Source organism: Serinus canaria, chromosome 3 (assembly GCF_022539315.1).
Source record: "Serinus canaria isolate serCan28SL12 chromosome 3, serCan2020, whole genome shotgun sequence".
Classification (NCBI taxonomy): Eukaryota; Metazoa; Chordata; class Aves; order Passeriformes; family Fringillidae; genus Serinus; species Serinus canaria.
In genome coordinates this window covers 46,708,849-46,725,245 of record NC_066316.1, presented here as the reverse complement: position 1 = coordinate 46,725,245, position 16,397 = coordinate 46,708,849, and the positions used below count along the sequence as shown (strand labels likewise).

Genomic DNA, 16,397 nt, shown 5'->3' with positions numbered 1-16,397 from the left:
TCTGTCTGTATTTAGCCTCTCAAGCTAGAAAATATAAAATGTGGTTATAACTTCTAGTGTGCTCTCTGCTTTCCTTGTCTGCAGGGACACACAGCCTTTGGTCCCGGGGGTGAAATTATGAGACAGCTGAGCCAGTTCAAGAACTGCCAACAAAAAAGCCTCTCACTTCCTCCTTTTCTCTCTTGCTAATTACTGAGCTCTGGCTCTGTATTAGTTTTTTAGACCCTTTGCAGAGCTGATTCTGTTCACAAGCCAAGCTAAAACTTGCATTGCTGGAAAAGCTTGCTATAGCTGATGTGAGGGAGAGGCACAGGAAGGGAGAACTGAGATAGTGAGAGGGAAGGAATTGATGCTTCACACTTCCAGAAGCAGTGAGCTGTTAGATCAGCTGGGACAGGAGCCACAAAAGTTGTGCTTCAGAAGTGTACCTGCAGTTCAGGAGAAGGCAGACAGGTGTGCTGAATGTAATGCTACACTGAGAACCTGACCTTAAATAGATAAATTGCTTTTAGAACTTCCTCTTGGCTTTTAATTCTAAGCATGTATGATAGACTGTATAGTAGGTAAGATATCTCTGAGTGTAGTTACAGTTTAGAAAAAGTCAGATAAGATTGACTAACAAAATAATCTTAAAGAGTAGCAGAAAAAGATACCTTTAAAGGAGTTTAGTTTGCTAGATCTTGTCTCTGACTTTATTTTATATTGCATATTTTAGGCAATAAGTTTATTAAAGTGTATTGTTGAAATCACCAATACCTCACTTAGGTCTGTGTTGACACTTTGATATAAAAGGTGATAAGTGAATAATAGTATTGTTACAGAATTACTGCCAGAAAAAAATTATATGCCTCCCTACTCAAGTTTATTTTTTTAAACTGCTGCACTTTTTTTTTTTTTATTTTTAGGACCACATTTTAATCCCAGCGCTATTCATAATTTTTACGATAATATTGGATTTCTTGGTCCCGTGCCACCAAAACCCAAAGGTATTGTATTGATAAAATTTGGATTTGATACAAATACCTGGTTTGTATCTAATATCAAGTTCTAATTTACAAGTCTTGTTTAAGTGTTGATTATGAAATAGATTACTTCAAAAGCATACAGACCTTGCATTTTATTTGTATTGGCAGTAAGTATGCTTCTGTTTGCTCTTGTTTCCTCTCTATTCATATATTCAGGAAAGAGAAGTATATTAAATGGGTTATGTTAAAGAATGGATAATATATTGTAAAGCAGTTTATGTAATAGAAGCATCCACCTTTTTCTAAAAATGAGCATTGCTTAGGGACCAGTGAAACTCACATTACTTCGCCATTATCCATAGCAAAGAGTAAATTTACTGAGATGTAGTAACAACTCAGGTTGGTCACCCTCACTGGAATTCATGATTACTGTAGAATTTGTAGCAACAAGTTACATTAAAGCCTCTTCTGACTATTGGTAAATATAGTTTTAGCTGGTTGGACAGGAAAGTAATGCAGAGCAGTAGGGCAGTCAGTATTGCTGAGTATTAGCCACTCTTAAGCATTCTACTTATCATTAGTGTCCACATTACTTGTTTTTTTTCCCTCTCAGGGTGTCAAACAGAGCAGAACAATTACCTGTTGTGTTTTATATAAAGCAGAGAATGAATTCAGCTTGTTTGGAACATCATTGTACTTTGACTTTAGGCAGACCACTTCATGAAACATGGAGATAATCCACAGGTGTTTCTGTGCAGTCTTTCTGTCCTGGAAGTTCTCCACATAATATAGATGTGTTTGGTTAATTGTCCATGGAGTGTGCAGTAACTGTTGTTACAGAATCTCATCTTGGAGATTTCTGACAGTTTGGCATTGTAAAATGGTCTAGATAAATTGAACTTTGTGTCCTGCAGATCTTTTGCAACATTTCCAAACTGATACTCTTTTTCATGCTTTAAAAAGCACTTTTTATCCTTCCACTACCTGAGCTGGTAGTGAAAATTCGGAGTAAAGTTAAATCCATACACATTCCTATTAGACACATTTTACAACTGAACCATGTAGAACTTTTAGGTTCTGTCAATTATGTAGTTCCTTTTATGATAAATAAAAACTAACCTATCAAAGAAGAAAAATTAATTTTCTATGAGTAGTTGTCAACATTTCTATTCGCTTACCTTTTAGGAACTCACAAATTTAAGTATTTCATTCAATCTGTCTTGAAAATACAAAATTTACCCTGATTGGTTTATAAAGCTCTAAAGTCCCTCTATCAATTATCTTTCTTTCCTTCTTTTTTTTTTTAAGTATCACCGCTGTATCTTTGTTCTTCATTATCTTTAATTTCATTTTTAGCTTCAATTTAGCTATCATGTAGACTTTGACTTAAAACAGAATTACTGCTGTTCACAAAAGAACAAAAATAATTCTTATAACTGTGATCAGTACTGTTGTACTTATGGCGCTCTTGTCATTTTGCAGCAATTGCCGTTGCTGATGAGATGTTTTCCAGATAAAATAATGGGCTGAAAGGATTTTGCAGTTGCCTAGACTGGGGAACCCTTGAAGTCACTCATCTCTCTTTTCATCCTTTTAATTCCTTTTCTCTCTTCTTCTTTTCTCTTCTAAAATACTTGAAGATTACGGTCTAACACATCATGCAAAAAAATGTGTTGGTATAGCAGGGATGATTACTCTGTAGCGTGACAGAGCCAGGCAATGGTTTTTCTTCAGTACATCTGCTTGCTGAGCTGGCTTGAAGAACTGCTACCTTCTTTCTAGAATCAAATTGTTTGACATATCAAAGGGTTACAAAGCACATACTTCTTGTCATAATGAATTTTAGACCACTTCCTAGACCTCAGACTTTTAAATCTTGTCCATGTTTCCCATGCTGATTAATTTGCAAATTTTATCTCCTTTTTATGCTGTAGCTTTGAACTGAGGGAAGAAAGCAGAGTTAGGGGATGGGAAATTTGATTTTTGTAGTTTTACCTTGAGCCTTTTGGCTGACCTACAATGAAGCTGTAGTCAAGGGGATGGTAAAAAGCTGCTTCTGTCACTTTTAATAACTATGCTGTTCTCAGAGGAACAAGATAGTTCTCAGTTACCAGAAAAAAAAAAATCTCAAAATTCTTTTCATGCTGTTTTCTGTTAGTAACTGCTTATTTCATCTTATCTCTTCCATGTCACAGATCAGAGGTCCATTGTGAAAACACCAAAGACTGTTCCAGACACAGATGAAGATGAGGGAGCTCAGTGGAGTTGTACCGCCTGTACTTTTTTAAATCATCCGGCCTTAAATCGCTGTGAACAGTGTGAAATGCCCAGGCATTTCTGAGCCAACAGGCCCATTACCTTCCCTAAAACCATAGCAAACGTACAAGGAATTGTCCAGGCATATGGGGGCAAAAAAAGCATTTATGCATAGGATTTTATAAAATGGAAAGTGTGACGAGATGGTGTTTTGCTATTGTTAAATGTCAGCCCACAGAGCAAGCAATACCTCAGAGTTGTGTCACAGGCAGCTGACACTGATCGGCTGAAGGTCAGTCTGCTGAGAGACTCGCCAGCTGCCTGAACCATGTACAGTATTACCAGTAACACACACCGTGTTCAGTGCCTGGGTGTTGCCCATCCTCTTCTCTGCCCCAATGTCACTACTGAATTTTGACAGGGGAAAGGAATAGAGTGCTAGTGTTTTTGTTTTCAGAGCTTTCAGTGAAACACTACATGCACAGAGGAGATCTTAAAAGGAACAAGGTTTAAATATTTAAACTGTTTGCTGCCACATAGTGCCTTTGATAAAGGGAAGAACTTCACAAATCAGTGGTACTCTTTGCCTTGTCTTCCCTGAAAACATCTCTGTGAAGCCAGAAATCAGTACAATCACATCTAAAGATGAAAAGGAAAAACTGCATGCGTTGTCTGTACAATACACACAGTGAAATACCCCAAAGCTTTTCCTACTGTACATAGCTCTAGAGCCTGCTTTAAGTGATTTCTTTTCCTCACCTTTATTATTTTCTTGTACTTCTGTATGTATAGTGTAATAGTCTTTTTGTTAACTTTCTTTTTTTTTTCCTTTAAGTGATTAAGCACGATCATGTCCCTTTTTTTAAGCTTTTATCTGAGAGAAACAATGCCTTAAAAAAAGAGCATTAGTAAAAAAACTATGCACAAAATAGCTTTCCTCTGCTCGTTCTGTACATTGCTCTTGTAAATGCTGATGATCTGTGAAGACCTGCAGATGCAGCGTGGTAAAAGTGCAGGAAAAGTTGGAAGAGTTATGCATATAGTTCACTCTGTACACTGAGTTTTACGGTGGGTGACACAAAGGGAGCATTTTGTCTGGTGTGAGGAAACTTTATACTAGGAAACTTTCAACCCACCAACAGATCAGCATCCGAGTTAAGCTTGCTTCATCTGCTGGGTGTCTTGCAGACTCCTGAAGAGAGATTCATTGGGGAAGTACATAAAGTGCCAAAATCAACAGCAGCAGCATCGTACGGCTTTGTTCAAGGACTTTAAATGCTTTCCTGTTTTGGCAGCCAGTTTCTAAACCTGACTTTGTGGTGAAGTCTCATATTTATAGAAAACAAGGATAGCAATATTTAGGACAACTGAAATAAAGGCTGGAAAAGAGAAATCAAACAGACTTGAACACTGAAGCAACCTCAAGCATCTCTTTTATTTTGATGATCTATTTTTTTAAGGAAAATACTCACATGATCGGGGATGTATGTAACCGAGATCAAGAAAATGGAATTCCAGTACAATATGCATGAAAGTCGGCACACAAAGAATTATGTAGCAGCAGCACTTAGCGTGAGGCTGGAGGGAGTGCTAACCATGTAGCAAGAGACAAAGTAGACTGTCACCCACTGTAAACATCCGCCAGTGGACACTTATTAGGGGTTTTACAAGTGATCTATGTGAATGCACAGAGGCCTTTGTTTTGAAGGCTTTGCAATTTTTTTTATGTGGGAAGAAAATGTCGATCCCAGGTAATTAGGCAGTAGACCCAAAGCAATTGCATTCAATGCATTTTGTTTATAAAATGAGGCCTTATTTTTCAGCTTCATCTGCAGTTCTATGTGAAGATTGACAAATCAGTTTTTACCTGTTTATTAATAAAACCTAATTTGGATATCTTGAGTTGATGGTTTTGTGATTTAGCTGGGTAAACTGCCTTTGTAACAGATAAGTTATTTATAAAAATTAAAAAAAAATATATTCTAATGTTTTCTTTTGTGATTTGTTTGCTTTTTCCATGCAATGGAGCAACAGAATACTCAACGGAACAATAAGCATTAACAGTATTAAAAGTAGGCTGATTTCTTATGACCAGAGTTTTTATTTAAGCCTTTGTTTTGTTGAACCTTGTCTCTCTTGCCATGCATTACTCTGTTTAATTCCAATTCAGTGGAGCATAAGGAATGTATTTCATAAATTTGCACTGGTGAGATTGTTTACTGACCAAAGACCCACTCATTTATTCATGAAGCAATAAGCTAGACACAGTCCCTTTTTACTTCCTGCTTCTGGGGTTTATGATTTTTTAAATGTTTTTCTAAATCAAAATGGGCAACTGCTTTGTGGTGACAGATGAGAAATTTATGTTGATATAAGCACAGTTTAAGGATGAATATGGTTAAACTGTATCTTGGTGCTGTGGATATAAATGCTGTGAAATGTGGAGTGTTCCTTGACTTGTCTTTCCCACATGGACCCTGTTGAAGCAGATATTTGTTATGTGGAGTTGAGCTTTCCTGAGACATACTGATGCTGTATAAAAGGCCTTCAGGAGACATCTATAAACGGATTTAGCAAAAAAAAAAAAAAGCTACTGATCCAGGAAAAAAAAAATCCTTAATGCGTATTATTCTAGTAGTGTGCCATAATCTGCAATATGAGAAGTAGTGGTTGGAGTGAGGGGGGCAACTGAATTTATAAAGGAAACGCCAGTCAGCTGAGGGCTGAAAAGAGCATATTTGGAGAAAAAGGTGAGATGGAATCCTCCTCATTCTATGAAATACATAATTAATCTTTTCCCTGAATTTGAGTGTTTATTTTCTGAAGGGAAAAAAAAAAAATACTTACCTCCTTGCTCCAGCTAGGCGTGCAGAGCCATCTGCACGACATGAGTTTGTATTGGATAGCCTTTTCAGTAACTTATCCTAAAACAGGGGGGTAAGAGAAATGATGTCTCCAGTGTCTCTTCCAGACTTTTACCTTCCCCTTCAAGAGTTTTATGTTCTTTGTGTACTTCAGGTCATGTATATCATTGGATAGTGGCATATCAATGCAGTGTGTCATTATGGGTTTCAGTTTGAAGGATGAAGTAGAACTAGATTTCACTGCTGGATTTTTTTTCCTCATGGAACATAAAAAAATAAATACTTGCAGCAAGGTTAAACTTTGTGTTTTGACATCAGTACTTTATCTTAGATGCTGATTTATGATTTTTTACTTTCTTGTACTGTTTGTCAGGGATCTCTGTAAAAAAAAGTACATATGGGCAAGAAGGGAGTACCCTTCCTGGCTTTCAGAGATACTCCTGTTTATTTTTTGTGAATGCTTAAGATTATCACTTGGTCAAATTTGAGAATTGGGATAACTTTGGAAATGTAGCAAGTAAACAGAGCTAGTACTGACTGGACTGCTGTGTGACATGAGATCTGTGGAACTGACTTCAGTTCACCTTGCTACTTTCTAAATATATTGGAAAAAACATTTGTCTTGTGCTGTCTGCAATCAGTAGAGCTGTTCTTTTGTCCAGGAGTGTGGCCAGGTGTGGCACCCATGAAATTCAGTTTAATTGTGAGATTCAGTATCTTCAGTCTCAAGTCAATGATAGATTGGCTTTAAAACTGTGTGGTCAGTATTCATGCCTGTCTATTTGCTTAATTTATATGAATTTAATCAGTTTTGTGATCTTGAAATATCTACCTTCAGTATGTTTTGTAGATGACTGGGGGAAAAGTGTCCTTATCAGTACTGTATTCCTTCAGTCAAATTCCTCTCACTTGAATGTATATTGGAGCCTGGACACAAATTAAAGGAAGACTTGATTAAAAGTCTTTGATTAAAAGTGTAGAAGAGATATTAGAGAAAAGTCATCTATTGAAATCTACTATTTACTCTTTTCAATACTCCTTTGGTGTTCTAAAATGGGAGTATTGCTGCAAAGCAGTGGCAGAAACTTTTCAGTACAGTTAACAGAATATGTAGTGCGGCTTGTGAATGTGCAGCAGTTATTACTTATGTTTAATTCTAACCTTAGCAAGAAAATCATTTGATATGTTTGTTAAAAGTGCCCTGATAAGTTGAACAGCAAATACAAATTAAACTTTAGATTACTTTCAGTGGCACATAGTGGAATAATTACACTGCATTCCTTTTTCAATCCTGATTGCTTGAATAGCTCTTTTATTGCTAATTTTGAGGAACAATCTTTGATTTTATGTAGTCCAGAACACCTTTTGAGGTTCATATTTTGTGTAAACTGCTTTAAAAGTACAGAGAGAGAACAGGAAGAGTTAGTATGAAATGTTTGGGAGCTTTAGGTTTTATAACAAGCTTAAGTGCTATAGGAGCAATTGGGAGTAGTGGTGAACATTGAAAATTATATGATCAGACTCAATTTTGACTTTTTGGTATGATTCTTTAGTTTTAATTAGTTTTTTTCTTTGAGGAGTTCTGTATGGATGGCATCTACAGTAGAGCTCAAACAGTGCTGTCTTCAGAGGCAGCGCTGAGTAAAAGTGTCAGAAATTCTTGCTTCAATCAAGACTTCATGCATGTTAATTTCCAGCAGTGCATATAATTATGCTTTCATCACAAATGCAAATGTCTTTTAATATTTAATCAAAATACAATAATCTTCAGCCAGTGCAGTGCTGCTGCAGGCATGCGTTCAGCTGATTATTTTCCGCAGTGTCGTGTTCTCTTCATTGATTTGATTTGCAGATACCCATGTGTACTTACAGAGGACATTGAGCCAAAATGATTGATTATCTACAGGGGTTCAAACTGCCTATGATTTGCAAGTTCATTTAAAATAATAAAACCCTATCATATTGCATGTGATTGGAGATTTTAAAGGTGAAAAATAACGTCTCAATTTGGGTACTTCTAGAGCATTTGAAGTCACTTTTAAAACCAGTTCCACTTTTTAAGGGGGTGCATTGTTACAGCTTTGAATTCTGTTTTTTTTCCACACTGTTTACAGGAGCATGGTGCTGAAATAGTTTTGATGTAGCTGATGTGGTAACAAATGGAGATGCTACATATTAACCATTTTAATGTGCTTTTAGTATTAGTAGGTATCAGCAGACCTTATCAGTTTATAATGCCTATAAACTTTACCTAAATTCAGGTTCCCCTTGCAAGTGATTGAAGGTCCAAGATTAAAGAATGCGGTGTTGGAGACATCAAAGAAATGGACTGAGGAATGCTGTGCCCTTTGTTCTCCATATACAGAAACAGGTGGTGTTGCTTTCCCTGCACCTAACTGCAAGATGCAAAATAAAATGTGGCAAGCAGAAGGCCTCAAAGCTGGATAGGGTTTGTTGGAGTCAGGAACTTGAGATATTACACGAGAGAAGTGCTGGTGTCACCACTGTGTATCTGCTGACAGGACAGCCATGTCTCCATTGTGTACTGAGGTCTTGCACTTGCCACATTTCATTATGTGCCAAGGAAACATTCACAACATTTTCCTGAGGAAAGGACAGTTGGAAGCGAGTCCCTGGAGTTCTTCATCTGGCTGGTACACACACAGCTGCTTACCCACAAAAGGGAAGAGGTGTCTGCTTGTAAAAGAGGCTGTTCCGTGGTTTTGGATGTTGGACACTGATTCCTTAAAAGAGACACTTTGTACTCTCGAAAGAGCAGCCCGTGCATCATTAATTCTGGGTTACCTTTGTACCATTTTACTGCAAGAGTGAACCCATAAAAGTGGTTCCTAATTCGAGTGGTAAAGCTAGAAGTGAGTTTGAAAGAGGTTAACAAATATTGATCGCTCTTCTGAGGTGGCAGGAAACATGATTCAGAGGAGAGAATGAATGTGTGTCTGTAATGAAAACTTGATTACAAAAGTTATTGTCTCAAAAACTTTATTTAAAGAATTGATTTTTTAGCAGTTTTATGTTGACAGAAGATTACAAGCAAAGCAATGTTTGAACATACTAATGTCTCATCAACTGATATAAAAAAATATTTCATTTACATTTTACTTATTCATGGTAGCAGCTCTGTACTTCATAGTTAGCTGTAAATGTTGAGTTGGCCCGTTTTTGATTGTTATTTTGGCTTTTTAAATTATTTTTAATATTTGCTATTTCACAGGTATCCTGTGTAGAACAAAATTGGATGTAGGATGGATGGATTTATTTTTTTTACAGAATCTTTTTGCAGCTTTGCTCTTATTTGTCCTTGTTTTGTGTCTTACTTTGTTGTCATGGAGAGCTACTGTTGCTCCATCTGGGGAGCTGCTGTTTGGAAGGAGGACATGTTTGGGTGCATTGTGTTCCATCCCACTGCTCTGGGGCTGGTGCTGAGTATGAGCCTCTGGACAGTAGTGAAAAAGCATGAAATACCATTTAGGCCTTAAAAGGCATTTGGCCAAAGGTATTGCAGAATCTTGGAATGGTTTGGGTTGAAGGGACCTTAAAGCTCATCTAGTTCCAACTCCCCTGCCATGAGCAGGGACAACTTCCACTAGACCAGGATGCTCAAAGCCCAATCCAGCCTGGCCCTTGGTTTTTCCTTCTCAGCAATATTGCTGTGTCACTGGCTCAGCTTCTAAAAGATGCTCTGTTCTTGTGCCTTGGCAGTGTGCAGAATGTGACCCCAGGATTTTGCTATTTGCTGTGCCTTCATCTCTGCCTCTGTCTTTTCAGTTTTCCTTTTCTCCATCTCCAATTAGAAACTTGAACAACCACTCAGGCCAAGTTTCCTATGTTTTGGTGCAACTATCCTGTAGCTACAGTGCAAATTTGGGTTAGAAATAGGATTTATCTTTTGGGGGTTTTTTTATGAGCCTTTCTCTTCCCTCTGTGTTACAGGGCCAGAAATAAAATTTAAACATAACCTGAGGAAAGAATTTACTGTCTTCTGACAGAGATACCTGACACAATTATGAAAAGATTGTCATGTGGCATCTTTTCTGCCAGCAAGAAAAACCTTTTGGTATCCAATGTCTATAGTTCATATTTGCTGTCATAGAGAGGATGTTGGAGGCTGTCACTGGATGCCCAGCTTGAAACTTGATGGCTTGTAGTTTGATGCACTGTCACAGACTTGTTTGGTGCCTTGGAGAAAGTTGTGCCGGTCATTGTCTGATCCACAGCAGCAGTCTGGCCTCTTGCAGTGCTTGTCGTGCAATTCTGCTGCAATTGAGGAAGCATTTGGAGGTGCGTACATCTTTTCTACTATGCATATTCCTGAGTATTGAGGTTTCGAAGAAGTGAGGCCATTCAGTAGAAAATCTTACTGTGTCACTCCAGCTGAGCTGCTGCTGGGCTTCAGGGGGTGAGGGAAAGGCAGCATGATGCTTGGCTTTGGGAACTCTTCATAATCCTTGGCACAGCTGCCCTGTATGTGAGAAAGAAAATGTCTTGTTAGTGTTTTTTGAGGTGAAGGACATAACAAAAACTTTCCCTCTTTCATAATAATTAGTAATGTGGACTTTTCCTGCTGAGCTTGGTGCTTTAAAATTAAATGGCCTAAACTTTCTGAAGCCCTAAGGAAACCAGTGCTGGCCTGCCTGGCCACCGTTCTGCCCCCATGACCTTCACTTCTGGCCCTGACACTGGACTAAATGAGAAAAAACAGCCAGCTAGCATGGCCAGGAGCTGAATTTCTGTCTGTTGATGGACCCTACAGCTGTGCTGATGGATCTCACCAGGAAGTGTTTTTCTGCCAGCCCCACAGCCGTGGCCACCAAGCTCCACACTGCAGGTGTGGAGTTTGCTCCGAGGAAACAAGGCTTCATCATTTTTCAAGGCAATTGTCACATGTCCCAGTTCTCAGTGCTTCCTGAAAAAAACAGTAGGGTTGAATGATGGAGAGAGATACTTTGCTGCTGACATTGTTTACTATTTGCTCCCAACACAACTGTCAGGCATGGCTGTAGCTTGTGATACCTTGGTTGGAAACTTGCATTCTGACTTCGAGCCCAGCCAAGTTCAAAGTGGATATAACGTAGGTGGCATGCAAAGGTATGTCTTACGTAGTTGCATAGAAAAGTGTCATCCATCTCCTGATCTATTGCTTCATGTTGGTTTTCATTCTCTTTCATTTAATTTTCTGTTCTTTTCCTGGACCAATCCCTGTATTTGTTAGCAGGGTTGAACCTACTGATACCTGATTGCACACAGTGCTTGAGTTCAAGGCTTGAGTCAGCATCTAGACCTCACCTGTTCATCAGCCTGCCACCCCAGGGCAAGCATGCTTTTCTCTTGGATTTTGAAACAGTTGTATTAGTCATAGTACTGGCCCAGAAGGTGGTGGGCTGCCATGTGGTGATTTCAGCTTGGTATCTTTTCATTTCACATGTGAAATTCATCTCATGAAACTGAGACAAAATGCATTAGTAATGCTTCAGAGCAGGGATTGCATCACCCCCAGCTGGAGGTGTCCTTGTTACTGGTTTACAGGGCTACACTCCAGGATGCTCCCATTCTCTGTGGAGCTGTTAATGAGCTATGAATCCTGTGTTCTGGCACCGGAATGGCACACCCCTAGGGCTGACAGGGAATGGCTGATCTTGGCATTGCCCATCGTTTGGTCACAGCTGCTGTTTCCTGCCTAGTGTGGAAGGGCTTTCACTTCTGTGGCCAAAAGGAAGACGTTGGCAAGCAGTGATTAATACTTTTTTCTGAATTTTGGTTTTATGACTCCAGATGAGTCTCAGGAAGGTAACACAGCTCATTTAACATCACAATTGGCTCCTGCTGTTACTGCCATGACCTAATTGTTTTTATTTTCATTTTAAGAGTAAAAGCATTTAAACCCAACCTTATAAAGACCAATGAATAAAACAGACCAGTGAAAAAGCTGTGGCTGAGGACTTGAGGTAGGTGGCGTAAATTAGATTGCTCAGAGCCTTGTTTTGTCAGTCATTATTCATCTGTTAGCAACCTCTGTGTGATCCTCTAAAGCATCAGCCGTCACTCATGTTTGACGCGGCTTGCTTTGTGTGGGATTTCCCCTACCCCAAGCCCTCCTGTTGTGTGTTTAGCTACAAAAGCTGCTCCATACCTGCAGGTTTTGTTGGCTGCCTCTGTCTGTTTTCATGTGGTGTTTTGAGAGATGTCTGCCAGCTGTCAGGACACAGGCACAGTTAGCTCTCTCTGCATGTCCTTTAGCAGTAACATGAGCCAGCACGCTTGCTGACCTTTTCCAGATGTTTTTTCACAAGCCTCCAGTACCTGGGTCAATGGAGTTTGCTTTGCCTGCCCTTTTAGCACTTTCCAGTCAGGAGGAGATAAGCCTGCTGCAGTGCTGTGAGGGGTTATACCACATTATACCCACAGGTAGCTCCTAAACCAAGTGTTTCCTCACTTTCTCTTGACTTCCCTGCTAGTGTGTTTGATCATGCAGGGCTTGATGCAATGCACATGAGCTGCTGAGTCACCCCTGAGCTGGCAAGGTTTTATTGTACACTTAACCCACTGTAAAGTGTTTGCTCCCTAGGCAGGCAGGAGCAAAGCTGGTGCTTCTTGCTTCCTTCTGAACCATGTCAAGGCCAGCCTGAGGAAGCCTTTGCTCTCAGGGCAGGTTACCCTGCGCCTCAGAGGCTGTGTACTGCAGGGCAGTGTTTCCAGGCTGGGCCATGGCAGCACCCTGGGGATGCTCCAGGAGAAGCCTCAGTGTTTAAAATCATAAATATGCTGAGTTGGAAGGGAAATATCAGAATCGAGTCTGCTCCTGGCCCTGCACAGGACATACCTTGTGCCTGAGAGCATTGTCCAAATTCTTGAATTCTGTCAGGCTTGGTGCTGTGGCCACTTCCCTGGAGAGCCTCTTCCAGTGCCCAAGCACCCTCTGGGTGATGAACCTTTTCCTGATATCCAACCTAAGCCTCCCCTGACGCAGCTTCAGGCTGTTTTCTCAGGTCCTGTCGCTGGTCTCAAGAGTGAAGAGATCAGTGCCTGTCCCTCTGCTTTGCCTTGTGAGGCTGTTGAAGATTACAGCAAGGTCTCCCCTCAGTCTCCTCCGGGCTGAACAGAACAAATGGCCTCAGCTGCTCCTCATACGGCTTCCTCTCAGACCCTTCACCATCCTCCCTTCTTTGGGAGGCCCTTCTTGGATGCCCTTGGAGGCCCTTCATGGCCCTTCTTTGGATGCTTTCTCATAGCTCTATGCCTTTTTTATATTGTGGTGACCAAAACTGCACGCAGCACTTGAGGTGGGTCCTTTTGGATTGCAGTTTAGTGTCAATACAATGGAACATCCTGTTTATACATTATTTCACATATTTTAATAATAAAATTTTATTATGCATATATATATTTTATAAATAAGACCTATACATTTTGTACATCATAAATTTGTCTGTGTCCTCTGGAAGATTTGCTTTAGAAGTTGTTCAAGAAGGATGGAGATGTCTTCTGTTTTTCACAGATTATTTTACATATGGCAGAGTTTAGAAAGCATGTGTAACTTTTGTAATATCAGTGCTAATGGCTCTGATGTAAATCCGCCTTGAAATGGGATAAACTGCATTCAAAGCTGTATTGAGCCCTGAAAACCACGAGCTTGGCACCACAAATGAAGCCTTTCAAGCAGGCCTGAGTAAATGAAATGGAGTGTGGCACAGTATTGGGAATCATCTGCTGGCTTGTGGACAAATAGAGGTTCCATCAGGAAATCCTGCCTTCAAGCCAGTTTTGCTGCTCCGCTGTTGATGTGACAGCTGGACCCACAGGGTTATTTGTGCCTCTGGCAAGGAGCTTAGAAACAAGGCTGCAGGCAGGTTTCAGATGGCTGTGAGCTCACGGCTCCAAGTGCTGAGTTGCACATCCAGCCTCTGCCTGGCGAGTGGAGAATTTTATTTTCAGTTCTGTTTGAGATGTAGGTGCACAACCCAACTGCCTGGCTTTGGGTAACTGTACGGCTGTGGTGACCCTGCTCCCCAAAAATGCAAGGAAAGAAGGTATAAAAGGAAAGCAGTAGGAGCTTGTGCTGGTTCGTTTCGGGAGAAAGTTCCCCCTGCACCCCCCTCTCCCCCAATGCTGCCTTACAGTCACATGCTGGGAATATTTGTTGCATATCCACCTAACTGCTGATTGACACATACAAGAAAATAAACTTAGTTAAAATCCCCTGTGTTCTGACTGGCTGCCAGTGTCCAAGGTCCACCTGGAAAGACATGGGAGATAACGTTTGTAAGGCAAGGCTATCTGGGCTTGCAGAGTATTTTTTCAATTAATTTCTGCCTAAGGATTGGCTGTGATACTTATCCACTGGCAAACCTAGTTTCAGATTTCAGCTTTAAAATATAATTGGCAGCTCAGCAAATTCATAAAATTGATCCCCATTCACACTTATTTTTGGCTTGCGTTAAGAATGTGCCAACCTGGAACTCTAAACTTAACCCCGAGTGACTTTCCCAGGGCTGCTGCCCTGAAAGGAAAGCCTGGCAGCAGCGCCTGGGCCCCGGCCAAGATAAATCCTGAGCGGCCGATGGCAGGGCAGCCACAGCCTGAACTGCAGGTGAGGGGAGAATAAAGAGATGGAATAAAGGGTAGATCTTGTAAAATGCCCGCGCCGCTTGTTCCAGGTCGCGGGAGGCAGCAGGACTGGCTTGGCCGGGCAGATCGAGCCTCAGCCGTGGTTTCTTTCAGCCTGGGGAAGCCTCTCAGGCCGGCTCCCTCCCGGCTCAGCGCGGGCGCCCAGCAGAGCCGAGCCCGTCCCGCGGAGCCTGCGGCGTGAGGGGCCCGGCGCTGCTCCCGCTGCTCCCAGGGCAGCTCCTGCTGCCGGGATTTCCCCGAGCGCACGGCACCCGCCGTGTGTCAAAGCGGCCTCGGAGCAGCAAATCCTGCTCCTAGTGCTGCCACATTGACACCTTGTGGCGGCCTTGGCCGCCCTGTTTTCTGGAAATAGGTTATCGGTGCGCGCCTTCGGGATGTCGGCTGCGGGACGTCCCTAGAGGCTTCCATTTGGCTGTGGGCAAATTCAAACATTACAACATCAAAGAGCAAAATGCAGAGGCTGACCTAAACCAGTGTCTCCCAAATACCATTCCCAGTTGCTTATCAATATCATAGAAGATGAACAGAAATAAAAGAAATAACTTGATTATTTTTTCTACTGATGTAGAAAATTGGATTCTCTGCCTTTTTTTCTATAATATTGTTTATTTTACTTCAATTTAAACTGGTATTCGTTTTTTTTCACCTTCTGCAAGGCTTAAATATGACCTAGGGAAGATGCTCCAGAGATTTAAAGATCTTCCATCTGCTTCTTTAAGTGAAGCCAGGGCTCCAAATCCACCACATGTCATACATTACGTTATGAACAAAAGGATATGCAGATGCTGAAGTTCTCTGAGAATGTTTCCCTGCTGGAAATAACATTTTTACAAGCTTCTGTATTCGCTTCAGCCTCTTCCTAACAGGACCTCCTGTGGGGAGAACTCAGTATTTCTCATTCTGATGATGGTTTTGAGTAAAGCTTCTAATTGTCTGCCAATGGCTGTGTATATTTTGGCAATAACAAATCTGCTTCCCTGCTAAATTTTCCTTAGCACCACTTTTGGAGCAGTTGCGGGGGGGGGGGGGGGAACTGCAATCTTTGCCAGGGCATCATGGCACTTCTTAAGATTTAGATTTCCCTGTAGCTGGAGAATGTAGTATTATTTAATGAAGTGCATTTTGCTGTTTACCAGTTCAAGTGGTAAAAGCCATCACATTCCTCTGGGCTTCTCCTGCTGCCCCCTTGGCAAGCCTTGGCTGTTCTTTAGTCCTTGTAGGCAGTCAGTTCTGGTCTCTGCACAGCTCTCCTCCCAACCATGCCAGGAGAACTTTAATTCCTGTAGTAAAATGAAGTCAAATCTTGAAACAAAATCACCAGACAGTGAAGTTATCTTTGTCTTGACTTTGTGTTCAGTGTTGTAGCTCATTTGGTTACTACAGCTGATGCTGCTTCTTATTTAGCACTTTTCTCAGTTGTTTGGAGTCTCTGCAGATATTAAATTACAGATTCTAAATTCAGCAAGCTGAGAACCACAGGAGAGCTGGGCCTGCTTTGCTCTGTCTTGCAAATGTGCAGATGGGGGGCAAGCACATTTTCAGTCTTACTTTGCACAGCAGGTCCTTTCCAAGGTTCATCCTACCATATGTGACATTCAGTACTTGCTTCTTCAGGCTCTACTATTCATTCATTGTATTTAATTAATTGGAATTAATTGTAATCTTGTTC

At 40.8% G+C, this 16,397-nt stretch overlaps 1 protein-coding gene across 1 annotated transcript in view; it reads left to right on the top strand.

The window, feature by feature from the left end:
- The window catches only part of TAB2 (TGF-beta activated kinase 1 (MAP3K7) binding protein 2), a 61,057-nt gene extending 55,934 nt beyond the window's left edge, over positions 1–5,123 (top strand). The window contains exons 6-7 of the mRNA XM_050972374.1: positions 906–986; positions 3,161–5,123. Coding sequence (XP_050828331.1) covers positions 906–986; positions 3,161–3,306 — 227 coding nt within the window. The 3' untranslated portion in view covers positions 3,307–5,123. The remainder of the gene's footprint in view (positions 1–905; positions 987–3,160) is intronic.
- The last annotated feature ends 11,274 nt before the right edge of the window (positions 5,124–16,397 follow it).